At 42.6% G+C, this 16,824-nt stretch overlaps 1 protein-coding gene and 1 long non-coding RNA gene across 9 annotated transcripts in view; one reads left to right on the forward strand and one right to left on the reverse strand.

The window, feature by feature from the left end:
- Positions 1-470: 470 nt before the first annotated feature.
- LOC138918564 (uncharacterized) lies at positions 471-6,779 on the reverse strand. Its single transcript, XR_011428074.1, has 3 exons — positions 6,655-6,779; positions 4,897-5,351; positions 471-3,423 (listed from the first exon to the last, which is right to left on the reverse strand). It is a non-coding gene; the product is annotated as an uncharacterized lncRNA (long non-coding RNA).
- The window catches only part of PCCA (propionyl-CoA carboxylase subunit alpha), a 416,667-nt gene continuing 405,396 nt past the window's right edge, over positions 5,554-16,824 (forward strand). For 7 of the 8 annotated variants that reach the window (XR_011428069.1, XM_023621782.2, XM_070240419.1 and 4 more), the window contains exon 1: positions 5,554-7,115. Coding sequence is in view for 6 of the 8 variants with exons in the window: in XM_023621782.2 (XP_023477550.1) it covers positions 7,011-7,115 (105 nt within the window). In the remaining 2 variants the exon portion in view is untranslated. The remainder of the gene's footprint in view (positions 7,116-16,824) is intronic. The other variant, XM_070240423.1, reaches the window with a different exon arrangement.

Here is a 16,824-nt window from a genome sequence, read left to right on the forward strand (position 1 = left end):
ATGAGAGGGGAATGCTCATGAATGGGTTTAGTGCTCTTATAAGAAGAGACGTGAGAGAGCTTGGTTCCTCTCTCTCTGCTCTCCACCATGTGAGGATACAAGCAGAAGATGGCCATCTGCGAACCAAGAAGCAACCCCCACCAGACACTGGGTCTGCTGGCACCTTGATCTTAGACTGGACAAGTTCCACAACTGTGAGAAATAAATATTTATTGTTTAAGCCACACAGCCTACGGAACATTTGTTATAGCAGCCTGAACTGACTAAGACAGTCTCTGTAGGGATAAATACAGAAATAGTTAGAAGATAGGCATTGATCTTATCATAGAACTGTCAAAAAGAGTTGGCCAATTGGCACTGGTTGCTGGACTACATTTAGTGTAGAACTACTCTAGAGCAGGGGTCTGCAAACTACACCCCAGGCCAAATCCAGCCTGCCACCTGTTTTTAAAAGGACTGCAAGCTAAGACTTTTTTTTTTTTTTTTACATATTTAAAGTGTTATTAAAGAAACAAAAAAGAATTTGCAACAGAGATAGATGTGGATCTCAAAGCCTGAAATAGTTACTGTCTCTTATACAGAAAAAGTCTGCCAACACCTTCTCTAGAGCATACTCTAATATTGAATTCTTTGAGAAGAAATCCTTGACACATTTTTAGATACCTTGGTTGTTATTCACAGGATGATTACCATTCTTGATGTTCTTAACATAAATTTTTATTCTGAGAAAGTTGTTAAGCAGTAGTCTAATGTATATTAATAGTGGAAAATACTTTAACACTTTGATTTTGAAGAGTTCTTCATTGTCAAAATTCATGAATCATATAGTTTAGTGTTAAATATTCTTTCATTCCATTTTCAAAAAAAAAAAAGAATCTACTTTGTTCTTAAATATTACCTTTTTCCTTCTGATGCGTACAGAGTCCTTTTCAGTCTGTCTAATTTTCCTCTATTAATACTGCATTAGGCTGGGTAGACTAACTGCTCTAACAATCCCCAAAACTCAATGGCCTAAGAAAATAAAAAGTTTATTTCTTGCTCATGTCACAGTTCAGTGGGGGAAGGCAAGAAGGATCTGGTCTGCTTAGTCATTGAGATAGCAGTGCTCCTTCCATCTGGAACCGATAGGTGTCTCAGCAGGTGAGAGGAGAAAGAAAGGGTGTGAAGGATTGCACGGAAGGTTTTATGAGCCAATCCTAGAGGTTGGTGTATTTCCCTTCCACTCACATTCCATTGTCCATAATGCAGGTATAGTACCACTTCTAACTGTAACGGAGGAGTGGGAATGTTGCCTAGCCACGTGCAGAATGAAGAGTGAATAGGTTTGGAGAACAGTTAGCCAGTCCCCGCCATGTCCTCAATTGTCTTAGATATTTCCCTTACAATCTATCACTTTAAATGGAGAGGGGAAAGATATATAGTAGTGCTCTATTAGTTAGGATGCATATTCTGCTATTGTAATGAAGGCAAAACAAAACAAAACACAGTAACTTCAAGAAGATACAGTGTTTATCTCTCTTGCACAAAAGTCTGAGCAAAACATTCTAGGGCTGATATGGCATCTCCATAACGTCAGGCACCTAGAGGTTGCTTGTATATTATTTTGCCTGCCTCAACACCAGTCTGACTTCCTTCTTAACAACTAAGATGACAACTCTTCCCCCACCATCATGCCCACATTCTGGCAACCTAGGAAGAGGATAAGGGAAAGTGGAAGGCATGCCCCTTCTCTTTAAGGGCACAACTCCAAAGTTTCCCATGTCACTTCTGCTGAAATCCCATGGGCCAAAACTTAGTAACCTGGCACTCTTGCTGCAATGAAGTTGGGAAGTGTAGTTCTTACCTGAGGGCCATGTACATAGCTTAATTGTGAGACTGGTTTTACTAAAGAAATAAGAAGGAGATGGATATTAGGGGTCAACTAGTAGTCTCCGCCACAGTCCCCCACTTCATCACTCAAATAGTTATGCACAACTTCTCTCCTTCTCACCCCATGTACCATCAGGATTCAGTTAGGGCAGCAGAGCTGTTATGAATAGTAGAGGAGTGTGTCTATTCCTACTATGCATTCTAGAAGTGGAGAAATAATCATGATGTGGGTTTAGCAATGCACTGTGCTCACTTTCTCACAGACCCAAGTCAAAACTCCACTAATCACCCAACTCCATAAGATTCTGTTTTCAGTGGTGGAACATGATGGTATTTTGTGTCTCTAAGAATTAGCATCAGTTCAGAGCCAAGGTCTAGTAATCCCTGAAAACTCTGGTTATTTTCCCTTCCCCAGTGCATACTCACCTTAGTCAGTGGCTCCAGGTTCCTTTCAGAGGATTGGAGACAGAGAGAGTAAAATAGTCTGGGGCTGGCCCTGTGGTGTAGTAGTTGAGTTCTGTGTACTCTGCTTTGGCGGCCTGGGTTTGCAGGTTTGCATCCTGGGTGCAGACCTACACCACTCATCAGCCATGCTGTGGTGGCAACCCACATACAAAATGGAGGAAGGCTGGTACGGATGTTAGCTCAGGGTTAATCATCCTCAAGCAAGAAAAAAAAGAGGAAGAGTTGGCAGCAGATGTTAGCTCAGGGAGAATCTTCCTCAGCAAAACAAAACAAAACAAAACAAAAAAGCCAAAACCCAAAAACATCTGCCTGAAGCATTGGCACAGATGGACAAGTTGGAGTTTGAAGGGTAGCCAACAAGCCAAGCCTGTCTGGCTGCCAAATGGGAATGTGATAAAGGATCTTATGGAGGGGTCAATGAGAACCAGTTACCTCTGGATAGCTACTGTCTCTGTGGGTTTGCAGTTATACGTCTGGACCTGGGGGTGCTGGTGGTTAGCAGGGCTAGCAGTTGGGAAAAACAAGCTGGATGCAGAGTGGAGACTGAAGACAAACTGAGACCCTCCAGGAAACTATGTTACTTATCTTACGGTAATAACCTTCTGAGGAACTGGCTACCACTTCACTTCTTCCTTCTAAATATCTTAGAAATTCCTCTTTTGCTTAACTCTAACCAGGAACCATATAGGGAAGAGGATTTGGGGAAACACAGTTTCCAAGCCAGCATACATAGTTTGCACATACTCCCACTGAAAGAGAGCCAAATTTATATAGCTCAAAGTTCAGGGTCTCTAGGTGAGGTGCAGTCTTCCTATTTGTTGTGCATGTGGCTGCACATGATTCCCTAATTTATAACCCTGACTTCCCTCTTCTCTATACCCACTACCTAACAATATAGTAGACAGGTAACTGTAATAATATACAATGGATCAAGAATAAGATTGGCATTGGACTTCTTAAGAGCAATTCTGGAAGCTTCAAGATGATGTAAAGATGCTTTCAAGATTCTGAGAGAAGACTTATGTTTCTGGCCATGATGGAGTAACTGGTTCCAGACTGGTTTTGGATGGAGTAACTGGTTCCTTCCCACTATGGATAAATAGAGAATTGGACAAAATATATGAAACAACTGTTTTCAGACATTGGTAACAAGAAGCAGGTTTTGGGATAAACCTCCCAAATGTGTGGCATAGCTCAGAAAAGAGAGAACTGTGCAGGTCAAAATGCCAACATATACAGTCGTGCACTGTATAATCACATTTCAGTCAATGATGACTACATATACAACGCTGGTCCTGTTAGATAATGGAGCTGAAAAATTCCTATTGCTTAGTGATGTTGTAGTCATTATAACATCATAGCACAATGCATTACTCAGGTGTTTGTGGTGATGCTGGTGTAAACAAACCTACTGTGCTGCCAGTTGTATAAAAGTATAGCACATATAATTACGTACAGTACATAATACTTGATAAGAAATGACTATGTTACTGGTTTGTGTATTTACTAAACTGTGCTTTTTATCATTATTTGAGTGTACTCTTTCTACTTATAAAAAGAAAGTTTACTGTAAAATAGCATGCCATGTTACACTGGCAGCAGACTCCTACATGTCATGTTTACCAAATCTCTTGATTGCATCATTTTCTCTTGTGCTTGATTTAACCTTGTGTTCTGTTTATCATGGCCCCTAAGCATACAAAATCCACTGCTAATGTTGCCAGTAACAGGCCACGTCAAGCGACTGACCTGGAAAGGAAATTAAAAGTGATTAAGGGCTACAAAGTTAGAAAATCAGTGATAGTTATTGCTCACTAGTCAGGCATTTCCCATTCCACCATAGCTACGATCTTGAAGAACAAGAACAATGTGATGGGAGCTGTTAAAGGAGCTGCTTCGTTGAAGGCAATGAAACTAACAAAAATTCGACAAGGCCTATATCAGACACGGAAGTGTATCAGACACAGAACTCCATTCTTCTCAGCACCAAGACAATCAGGGCCAAAGCAAAAGGTTTGTTTGCAATGTTGAAAGAAAAGACTGGATCCAACCATGATGTTGAATTTACTGCTGGCTCTGGATGGTTTAAACAATTCCAGAATTGCTGTTCATTACATAATGTGGAAGTGAGTGGTGAGTCTGTGAGTGCTGATGGGAAGGTAGCTGAAGAATTTTTGGAAACTCTAGATAAGCTGATTGTGGAGGAAAATTGCTTGCCAAAGCAAATATTCAATATGGACGAGAGCTCCTTCTTCTGGAAACAAATGCCTGAAAGGATTTTCTCCATAAGGGAGCCAAATCCATGCCGGGTTTCAAGGCTTTTAAGGACAGGATAACAGTCTTGCTTGGGGGCAATGTTGTAGGCTACAAATTGAAACTCTTTGTGATCTGGCTCAGTGATCTGTGTGATATGCTCCAGGACCTTCAAGCATATCAATAAGCACACACTACCAGTGTTCTACAGGAGCAATAAGTCATGGATGACGCAGTTCCACTCCCAAGATGCCCTCCTGAATTGCCATGCCAGTGAAATGTGGAAGTACTGTTTGGAGAATAACATACCTTTCAAGATTTTGCTTATTGTTGTTGATGTTCTGGACATCCTCCCTTTATTGGTGATCTTCATTCCAATATCAAAGGGGTGTTTCTCCCTCCAAACACCACCTCTTTGATTCAACCATTGCATCAAGGAGTTAGAGTAGCTTTTAAGGCCACTGTCTGAGGAGGACCTTTGTGCAGGCTATTGCTGCAACTGAGGATGACACTAAGAAGACACTGAAGCAATTCTGGAAAGATGACAACATCTATGACTGCATCGAGTACCTTGGTTGGCTTTGGGGTAATGTCACCAAGGAGTGTATGAAGAAGTGCATCTGGAAGAAGACACTCAAGAGGTTTGTCCGTGACTTCAAGGGATTTGCCAAGGATGAGCAGGTTGCAAAAATCAGCAAGGCTGTGGTTGAGATGGCAAACAACTTGAACCTGGGTGTGCACACAAGTGCCTTTCATGAAAAGAACTAGAAGACAAAACAGACAGGATCTAAGAAGAACCAATCCAAAAGGTAAAAATGGGAAAAAGAAAAAAAAAGCACGCAAGAAAAAAGAAAAGCAGGTTTCCTGGGTAGGAAATGATTTCAGCCTTAGATACAAAAGTGCTAAATCCGTGAAACTGATATTCCTTTTTATTTTGTGTCATGAAAGTCCCTACTTACATTTTTTTTCCTTTTTTTTGAGGAAGATTAGCCCTGAGCTAACATCTGCTGCCAATCCGCCTCTTTTTGCTGTGGAAGACTTAGCCCTGGGCTAACATCCGTGCCCATCTTCCTTTACTTTATATGTGGGACACCTACCACAGCATGGCTTGCCAAGTGGTGCCATGTCCGCACCAGGATCCGAACCAGCAAACCCCAGGCCGCTGAAGTGGAACGTGCACACTTAACCGCTGTGCCACTGGGCTAGCCCCCTACTTACATTTTTAAATTCCATTAAATGTCACCTCTCTGATATCCCCAAACATTTTGTTTGTATCTCTTTTGGCATTTGCAGTCATTTCTTGCTTTGTAACCCTCTTGGGGTGATTCTGTAGGAGTAGTAAAATAGTTAAGAGCAGGGCCCCTGATACTGGTGTATTTATAGGTGAGATGACCTGATGTCTGAGGTTTGCTTTAAATACTCCAACAAAAAATAAAAAAGGGGAATACATAAAACAAGATTGACAAAATGTTGATTTGCTGAAGCCGTGTGATGGATGTTTGGGTGATCATACTACTGTTGCTCTCTTTTGTGTATGTTACAAAATTTCCATAATATAACAAAACAAAAGCCCAGTCTCAGAAGACAGCCAGACCTTGGTTCAAACGGTAGTTTCACCATTTACTAGCTGACTGACTCTATGTAAGTTTCTCTATATGGGAATAATGTTTCTCAAAATGGGAATAATGTATGGCCATTAGGGTTCTTGTAAAGATTAAATGAGACAGAATTTGAGACATCTAGTACAAGGCCTGGCCCTTAGTAGTTGTACTAATAAGGGTGCCTGCTTGCAAGCAACAGAAACTGGCTCTGGTTATGGCTAATCCTCCTGACACGCAGATACTTGCAAGGCAGAGGTAGGACTGGAGCTCGGGTCTCTGATTTCTAGACCTAGAGCGTTTTCTATGTTATCACACTTGTCTAGAACTTTTCCTTGGTTTGGTGCTTTGCAATTTATGCCTTCTAACACGCAGGAACATGGTTTGGGCACACGTCTGGAACTTAGGACACTGGGGACTGCAGGGTGTCCTTGGGTTAAGGGGTGGTTATGGGGCAGAGGTGACTCACTGACGTTTCGTGGCTGACAGCGTGTTGGTTGCTAAGTGGACGCTGGTACCCCGAGCCGGCGCGGACCAACCGTCTCGCTCACTCCGGGTCCGGCTGGCCTCGCAGCTCCTCACCGGCTCCGGGCGGGCCGCGCCGCCTGCCCGCCTGTCTGCCTCCTCTGGGTCTCAGCGCGCGCCCACTCTGCCGGCCGACTCGCGGCGCCAGCCCGGCGGCTAGTCCCGCGCTCGCCCTCGCTTGCGGCAGTGGGCGGGACCGCAGGTCCCTGGCTCGTGATTGGCCGAAGCGCTGGGGCGCCCCTTCTCCGCCCCCTTCGACGGGGTGAGAGGTCAGGGGAGCGTCGGTCGGCTGGGTAGACGATGGCGGCCGTCTGGGTGGGCGCAGCGGCGCTGGTCGCGGCCGGATGGCGTGGGCGTCGGTCGCCTCACCGGCTGATGCGGGGCGCGGCGCTGTGGACCCTGAAGGTGAGGAGGGCCGGGGCTCCGAGCCTTGCACCGCCCAGGGGTGCCCCGTGCCGCAGAGAGCGGCCCGGCGGTTCCCGGCGACAGCCGCGACCCGGTTCTGCGGCAGTCGGCGCCTCTCCCTCCCTCTCCCTGCGGGCTTCGCGCTGGAGCGGGCGGCGCAGGCGACCCCCGCTGCGGCTGGTGCTCCGGGGCTCGCGGAGGGCGGAGGGGCCCCGGGAGCAGGCGGGCTCGGGTCTCCTGCTCTCTCGGCAGCGGCTGACAGCCACCTGGCAGCGGTGTAGCTGCGTGTCTGGTGCACCGGTTCTTGTGCCTTACGGTTTTGGCTTCGTCTTGAGCTTTCCAGAGTGTGTTTTTAAGGATCCTTACAGTTTCCTTTTTCTCTTGCTTCTTTCCTGCTTTGAAGGGACGCTGAATCCCTGCTGAAGTCGAGTTAGGATTGTGAGTTTATCTCAACTCTTAAAGTATCATACGACGTCAGGATTGCTACTATTTACATTTGAGCTGAAAGCCTGTTTTAAATGTATTACATCACAGAGTTCTATATTTGCATCCTATGAATTTATTTTTCTTTTCTGTGTGTGTAGTGGTTAGCCTGACTTTTGTACTGTTCTAAACACGTTTTGCCCGTGTTTTGTATGTCCCAGGATTTCATGGTGGCAGCCTTGGCTCATATGTTGGAGTGTTTGTGTGTGGCTGTAAACACTTTTTCTCTTCAACATGGAGTCTCTTGTAATTTCTGAGCAAAAACTACCTAACTTACCTTGTTAATAGGATTTGTAGGTCACTTGCACAAATTCTTTAAAATGAAGTTCTCCGTGAAAACCACCTGTCATCTGGTTCAGTCTGCTTGTTAAATTTACGTTTTTTTTTTTGAAGTCTTTTAAAAATTGTCATATGACTTGATTTATTGTCATTGAACTTCAGAATTGGAAGACACTTTCAAGGTCCTACCTTTTAAAGAGAAGGCAGGGGCTGGTCTGGGTGCTGGTGCTTAAGTTCTGGCACTCTGCAGTGCAGGGTTGGCAGGTTCGGATCCTGGGTGAGGACCTACACATGCCTCATAAGCCATGCTGTGGCAGTGTCCCACATACAAAACAGAGGCAGATTGGCACAGGTGTTAGCTCAGTGACAATCTTCCTCAGCTAAAAGAGGAAGATTGGCATCAGATGTTAGCTCAGGACCAAGCTTCCTCACCAAAAAATTTTAAAAAATAAAAAAGAGGAGGAAACAGGCCAGGTGAGCAGTGTGAGAGCTGGAACTGATCATGGAAATGGAAGCAAGCCTACACCTGTGTTAGCATTGTGTGATCTTCAGAGAGACTACCCTTGAAGAGCACAATGGTTTTCGTGTTGTAACCAATTTATTCTGTAATCTTTATTGTTCTTTAATTTTTTCATTTTTCTTGGCCACATCAATTGCAATTGCAAGACTCTGCTGCATTTACATAGGAGGCAGCATGGTGCAGTGGAAAGGCATGGGCTCTGGAGTCACACAGGGGCAGTATTGTATATTAGACAAGTCTCTTCACTGGCCTCAGCTTCTTCCTTTCGACTATTTTTTCCTTTCCAACAAATCTTTATGGAATGGTTCCTCTAGGGAATGAATATAGTTTCTGCTCTCTTAGAAATTTTAGTCTGTTAGGGAGAGACAAATAAGTGTAAGATGCTTTTCGGGGAGAGGTCCTGGTGTTATAAGAAAATAAAATAGAAGGATTTGACAAAGTCAAGATTTTGAGCTCTATGTCCTAGATACTGTTATGGGGCCTTACTTGAATTAATGTATCAGGATGTTTGCAACAGCCATATAATCCCCATGTACAGATGAAGAAATTGAGGCACAAAGTGTTATGTAACTTGCTCAAAACTACAGAACTAATAAGTGGCAGAGCTAGGATTTAGAACTCCAGAACATGCATTCTTAATCATACAATACTGCCTAAAGTAAGGGAGTGTTTTCCTTTAGAAGTGAAAATTGAAACAAGTTTTGAAGGACAATGTAACTTTTCTAGGCAAAGAGAGAAGAGATGAGTATTATATGTGAGAGAGCAGCACATGCAAAGGCCCTGGGGCCAGAAGGAATGACAAGATAGAACAACTAAGAAAAGCCTTCTGAAGCTCTGGTACAGAGACTAGATGGTGCTGGGGAGGTAGGTAAGAGTCACACCATGTTGGGCCTTGTAGACCATGCTATTACTCGTACAGCATTACTCGTTCATATTAGGTTTGTTCTTTATCTTATAGCAATGGGAAGCCATTCATGTTGGAGGTGGGAAGGATTATACTGATGTATTTTAGATTGGTGGGGCTAAGACAGAGGAAAGTTATTGTACTTACTGCTATACACTTGTTGTACACTTACTGTACATTATATAAGTTTTGGTTTTTCCTACCCGGTTTCTTCCTTTTAATGTATTGGCAGAGACTGCATCTTGTCTACTTCTGTGTTCTTGGCACACTGTTTGACACAATAATAGGTGCTCAATGTGTGACTGTACTGATTGGAGTTAGGTGTTTGCCAGTGAAGACTTCCTCCTGGAGGTGGAAGAATCTCTGAAGTTCACTGTCGCTTTAGGGGAACTTGAGCTGCTGGGTAGCTCCTCTCTGTGCTTCTCTTCTGTGAACTTGAAGTGTGCTCCACTGAGTCTGTATTTGAAGCAGAACTTTTGGAAGATTTTATTCCTGCCAATTCTCTCTCCACCCCTGCAAACCATTTGGTTGGTTGGAAAGCAGACTGCTAATTCTCAACTGTAGTCTAGAGAATTCTAATCATTCTTTGAAGCCAATTAACAGAATTTGTTTGCTTTTAGGATATATGTAGAGTGCACATTTTAGTCTTTCCTTATTTATTTTGTGCTTTTTAAACATATGTTGGTTAAATACCTAGTTTTTTCTTCTGTGTACATTTTTCAGTGGCTCCAGGATGTTGGGTTTAAGGTAATTGCTATAGTTTATTGAGCTTTTATACGCTTTATATGGTTTTTATATGTTATCTCTTATCCATGTAGTAACTAGGTACAGAAGCCCAGTTTTGCAGAAGAGGAAACAAAAGCTCAGAGCAGTTAAGTAACTTGCTCAAGGACCCAACTGGCTGAGGTAGAATTTGCACCTTGATGGTGGGATACCAAAGGCTTGCTTTTCCGAGTACAGACTGTCTCTGATTGGAGTGGTGTCATTATATGAAGCATTCATGACGCTTGACTGCTTAAGCTCTGTGTTCCTTAAAATCCATGATTTTCTTTGCTAGCCATGGAAAAGAATGGTTGAACATATCCTAATGCTTTAGAATTGCCCAGAGGTAAATCTTTGCAACATGCTGATGGATTTCTGACAATCATTTGGGAAAAAAATCTTCTAAGATTATTACAGAAACCAGTTTCTGGTATAATAAAATGCTTTTGGATACTCCTGTATTTATACATTTACTTTTTGGATTTTATTCTAAAGAGGTTCAGAGCAGAGGAGTGATTGGTAAAACCCTTTTCTAAATAAAGGGGAAAGATGGTGACATTTTTGATCAAGAGAGTGAAGGAAAAGGAGTTGTTTAAATGATTTCAATTAAAAAAAATGTGGGTAATTGGGAGAACAGGGATGAAAAAGGAAATTTGGGAAGGGAAATTTTCTTTTTGGGGGGTAGAAATGTAGTTTTTCATTTTAGGTATCTGGAGTTAGATGACTACAAGAGTCTTATTGAATTTGCAGGAAGAAAGGGAAAGCAATGGCTGGTTTTTGGGTCAGTGATCTGATAAATTGAATAAATACTCAATCTTATTATCCTAAATTAGGATCTGGAAGAAGGAAGAAGAGAATAGGATTTAGAGGAATGGCTTGAGAGGAGATGGTATAGCATTTACTCGTTCATTTATCTAAAGAATTATCCATCCATTCAAAAAGTGTGTGGGGCATCTACTAAGTGTCTGGCACTGTGGTGTGCACTGAGGAGACCAGAAGAAATGAAAATATGTTCCTTCACTGGGTCCCTGGAGTAGACAGGTCAAGGGATAAAGACTGAAGGAAGAATTTGATAAGGTCTTTGGTCTTTAATGAGAATAATTTCAGTAGCATGATAAAGTATCATATGCGGAAATATTGTTTTGAAGATACTCTCCAATAGTGAAACAAATAGGTATTTTTTTTGGAAAATGAGGATAGTATATGATTAAAAAATTAGTTTATTTTAAATGCTTATTGACTTTCACTTAAAAAAATCATAAACTGTGGTGGGATCAATATAGTAAGATCAAAATAAAAGTGAATTTCAAAAGTGTTGGAAGATGTAGACATAATTTCAGTCAGGAAAACTAATACAGCATCCATGGGACACACCTGGTGGCTTAGAACAACACAAATTTATTCTCTCACAGTTGTGGAGGCTAGAAGTCTGAAATCAAGATGTCAGCAAGGCCATGCTCCTTCTGCAGGCTCTAGTGAAGAATCCTGCCTTGTCTCTTTGAGCTTCTGGTGGCTCCGGGCATTCCTCGGCTTGTGGCTGTATCACTCTAGTCTCTGCCTCTGACCTTGCAAGGCCTTCTCTTCTTTCTCCCTGTGTGTCCTCTCTTCTTCTTTCTTTTATAAGGACAGTTGTTGGATTTGGGGCCATGACACTTTCCAGTATGATTTCATCTCAAGACCCTTTTTCTAAAAATGGTCACATTCACAAGTTCCAGGATGTGCTACATCATTTTGGGGCCACTGTTCAACCCACTACACCTCTATGTGCCAGACACTGTTTAGTGGTGGGGATATAATAGTGAATGTTTCTGCCCTCCTTGTAGTTATATTTGAGTAGAGGAGACTGACAGTATTCTCATAAATACATAAGTTCAAAGAGTGGTAAGTGCTCTGAAAGGAAAAAACATAAGGTAATGGGATAGAGTGGTGGTGGTGTTGGATGAGGGGTTACCTAAGGAAAACGGGAGACATTTCTGAGCATATGGCATTTGACCAGAAAACTGACCCAGCCTACCTTGTGATGATCTGGGGGACTGTCATTCTAAGGGAAGGCCAAGGCAAAAGCTCTGAGGTGAGATTGCGTTTGGTATAATCAGGGGATGGATGTGGTCAGTGTGGTTGGAGTGAAGTGAATGAGGAGGGGAATGCTAGGTGATGAGGTAGGCAGGACAGTCTTGTAGGGGCTTGTATTTGAGACGTAGCCTATTGATGGGAGTCCATTGGAGGTTTTTAAGCAAACTGGATTTATGTTTTGGAAAGACCTCTCTGACTGCTGTGTGGAGAATGTCCTAGTGGGGGCAGGGGTGGGAAGCAGGGAGACCAGTCAGGAGGCTGCTGTAGAAGTTCGAGGTAGAGATAATGGTCGGGCGTTAGTGCTGGCGTTGGTGAGAGCTAGCAAGACTTTTGATATGTTTTGGAACTAGAGCCAGTAGTACTTGTTGGGTTATAAGGGAGATGTAAAGAACGAGAGGAATCAAGGACCTTTGAAAAGGTAGACACAAAAGGCCACATATTGTATGATTCCATTGATATGAAATGTCCAGAATAGGCAGAGCCATAGAGACAGAAAGTAGTTCAGTGTTTGCCAGGGGCTGGGGGAAAGGGGTCGATGGGAGAGACTGCTGACAACTAAGGGCTTTCTTTTTGGGGTGCTGAAAAAACATTCCAGAGTCAGATAGTGGTGATAATTCCACAACCTTGTGAATATACTAAAAGTCACTGAGTTGTCTTCTTTAAAAGAATGTTTTGTTTTTCTTTTCCTCCCCAGATCCCACCAGTACATAGTTGTATATTTTAGTTGTGGGTCGTTCTAGTTGTGGCATGTGGGACGCTGCCTCAGCATGGCCTGATGAGCGGTGCCGTGTCCGCGCCCAGGATCCGAACTGGTGAAACCCTGGGCCACCGAAGCGGAGTGCGGGAACTTAACCACTCGGCCACGGGGCCGGCCCCTAAGGAATGAGTTTTATGGTTTGTGAATTATATCGCAATTAAAAAAAAAAGTGACCCTTAAGTTGTTGACCTAAGCCGCTGGGTGTGGTAAGTTCTTTGTGATAGGGAAGGCTGAGGCTTGGGACGGAAGATCAAGACAATTGTTACATTAAAATAATTTGATTGAATTTATAAAACATAGAGCAGTGGGTGATCTCATTTGTTGTTTGTGGGGTCACGTAATGAATGTGTTAAAGGAGAAGTAGTGAGAAAACACCTTCTCAGGTTCATAGATGATTCTGGTGTTACTGAAAATGGGAAAGGCGGAGGAAAGCTGTGTACACATTTAGTCATCAAAGTGCCTTCAAATGATTCTCATTTTTACAGCTGAGGTAAGTAACTTGCCCAAGGTCGCACAACAGTTAAGTGGTAGATTGAGGATTCAAACTCAGATCTGAGTCAACACCTTTGTTATACCATATTAGCAAACTTAGTAAAAAGAGAAATGGCAAATTTATACATCTTGGGCACAAAAACTAGTCTGAGCTTCATAGCAGTCATGGAAAAGAGGGAGGTGGTAGGTCATAGAGCTGTCCCTGTCTTATAGTAAGGAGCCTTCGTTCTTCAGGACAAACAAGCCTTGTCCTGGCGTTGAATGCATAGAATACATTATATAAGGGCAACTAGCAATCCAATAAATAACTTCTTTGTTACTTGTTTTACGCAAAAATACAGTGATATTTCCCATCTCATTGGTTGCTGTTAATCTGGCACTTTGTGCAAGTTATAGTTGTGTGAAACAGTTCTGTGGAGGTGGGATGGTTAGGTTTCCTAGAAGCAGAGCCTGAAAGGGATTTTGTGCAGGTAGTGGTCAAGAGAAGAGTGAAGGAAGGAGGATAGAGCAGGGGGAAAAAGCTGAGCAAGGATGGGGTCCCAGCTGGAAACTAGCTTCAGTGTCATCCCCCAGGGGAGCTCTGGAGCAGTGGTTCTCAAAGTGGGGACCACAGCCAGCTTGTCAGAAATGCAGATTTTTCTGGGCCCTCCAGACCTGCCAAGTTAGGAACAGAGGAGGTGGAGCCCAGCACAGTGAGGTCTGAGAAGCACTGCTGCAGATCAGCCCTGTCGAATGAAAGTACAATGCGAGCTGCAAATGTAATTTAAAATTTACTAGCACTCACCTTAAAAAGGTGAAATTAATATTGATATATTTTATTTAATCCAATATATTAAAAATACTATTTTGACATGTAAATATAAAAATTAATGAGGTCTTTTTTTTGTGTTTAGTCTTCAAATCTGGTGTGTATTTTACACTTGGAGCACACTGGAATTTGGACTGGCACATTTCAAGTGCTTGGTAGCCACGTGTGGCTAGTGGCTGCCATATTGGACAGCCAACTCTAAAGCTCAGATTGCACTACCAAATTGGTCACACGTTGAGGTGAGGGGGCCCACCTTTTGAGCCCCAGGTCAGTCATTGGCTGTGAGGTGGGGAGAGGGGTAGCTCCCTGGCTTGATGGAGAACTCCTGTCTGGTTGAGGTAGATGGGCCAGACTAGGGAGCAGGTGTGTGCTATGAGTAGTCAGCACACCAGCTGGGAACGCGGTGCTGACTGGCAAAGAGGCTCTGAATGGACACCAACAGCATACGCTACAAGTGGGGTGGGAGGAATGGCCTGGTAGGGGAGCTGTGGTGGAATGATGAAGTTTTAGAGTTGAGGAATGTAGTTTCCTGGTGCTCTAGCTTACTATGGAGGCAGAGCCAGAGAATCTTGAGATTTGATCGTTTCTCTCCAGTATTAGGTATTTTGCTTAGCTTTTAACAGAAGGTCTTGGCTGACAGTTAAAGGTTGGGATGGCTAGTGAGGTTCAGAAGACTAGATAGTCACTGTCTGTTTGAAAGAAAAGCTGTGCTTAAGTGAAAAACCCTGACTTACATTAGTGTTTTTAGAAGGCATTCTGTCAGAAGGTCACTCTGGGTCTGTTAAAATGCTGAAATAAAGACTCAGCTGCTGTCCCGAGCTCTGTGCCGTGAAACGTGAAAGAGAGGACCTGTGCTCAGAAATTTTGAAGATGAAGCACTAATGTTGACTTTTACTGTGATAAGATGATGTCATGGCTCTATTAATCCAGTTTTGAGGATAGTTTCTTCTTTGAGGTAGAATGCATCCTGATGATGAATTACTCTGGCAATGGAATTGTTTTAGTATTATTCCCCTGAATGCTACTGTGGATATGTTAAGAATAACAGTAGTTATGTGTTTTGCAGAATTAGTGTTTAGATTGTTCTTTGACATAATTCCTACTGGATTTACCAGTTTGGGCTTTCATATGAGGTCATGTGTAGAATGTGAAAATAGATGCTATCTGAGCTTAGAAAAGGATATTCAGTTCCCTGTTGTTCCAACAATGGCTAGAAGGCATGCATCCATTTTGTCTAAGAGCTATACCATTTCCCCCTTTTTTGGTTAATAGTTATTGTGTGCTTACTGTAACGTATGCAAAACTGTGCTAGGCATTTTGCACACTCTGATTTAATCCTCATAGCAGCCTTATGTCCTAAGTAAGTACTGTTATTATGTCGAGTTTACATGAGGAAATGTCCTATATATTTAAGAAATGTCAGAGCCAACATTTGAACCCAGGTCCGAATCTGTCTGAGTCTGGACCAGTGCTCTTAATTACTACATTATTACTCTAATGGTAACTCTCAAATGGTCTGGTATAATTTTAAGAAAGAAGGGGAGAACGGCATAATTGGATTTAGTTTTTGGGTAATATCTTACGTTTCATTGTTGCTTTACAGTTTATCAAGGCTGATTTGGTCCTTTACCACCTCTGTAGGAAAGCATGGGAAGTGTCGTCACCTACATCTTATAGATGGAAACTAGGATCCAGAGAAATTATTTGCTCAATGTTACGTAGCTACGAAGCAGTGGAGCAAAGAGTTGACCCAGGTCTTGTGACTCTGAGGTCATGTTACTTCCCATGTGCCACGCTCTTAGCAGGGATTTCCTTTCTAAGTGTGGAAAATGTAGGAAATCTTTATTCTTGCAGAAGAGAACCAATGGCACTATGTTGTTGGGAAGTCATTTTGCACTTACAGCCCTTTCTCTTTTTGGCTCTGGTAGGCTAAACAGTCTTTATAGATGGAGTTGATTAAAGTTTTTCCTAGAATGCCTGTTGCTAGGAAGTGTCTTAAAAGAATTTTGGACTGGGCTTGTAGCCAGTTTGTGATATGCTTAACAAAACCAATATGTTAAAATTCTGTGTGGAGGTCCAAATTAGCAGATTTCTACAAGCTTGTTTTGTGCATTAAAAAAATTTTCTGTTGTAGCTCTACAAAATTGCCTAATGTTTGACCTATATTCTTTATAAGTTTGAACTTTTCATGAAGGTCCGCCAGGAGTAAACAGGAACAGAGAGCCTTTGTGGGGCCGACTGCAGATCAGTGCAGACTGGCTGGGGGACTCGCCCAGACCCTTGTTTCTGGGTAGCAGTTGTTCTGTTGTTATGGTTCTGTCTGCTTGTACCATTTCCACTTCTAGTTACTTGGCTAACCAGGGGCGTCTGTGTTTTTAAAAGTTTGGGGTGCATTATCACAAATTCACACGTGTACACACTGTATGCTTTCCTTTTTGATAATGGTGGCAAAATACAGTCTGTTAGATCTTCAGAATCAATTTTTTTGGAATCAATTTTTAAATAGTAATAAAAAGATTCTGAAAAACCAGTTTGATCAGTCACATGTGCTACAGCGCCTACGTTTTGTCCAGGTGTAACTTGTAGTAGAGTTCATTAGTTTTAAGAACTGTGTGGTGTAGACGTTTTTTA

Source organism: Equus caballus, chromosome 17 (assembly GCF_041296265.1).
Source record: "Equus caballus isolate H_3958 breed thoroughbred chromosome 17, TB-T2T, whole genome shotgun sequence".
Taxonomy (NCBI): domain Eukaryota; kingdom Metazoa; phylum Chordata; class Mammalia; order Perissodactyla; family Equidae; genus Equus; species Equus caballus.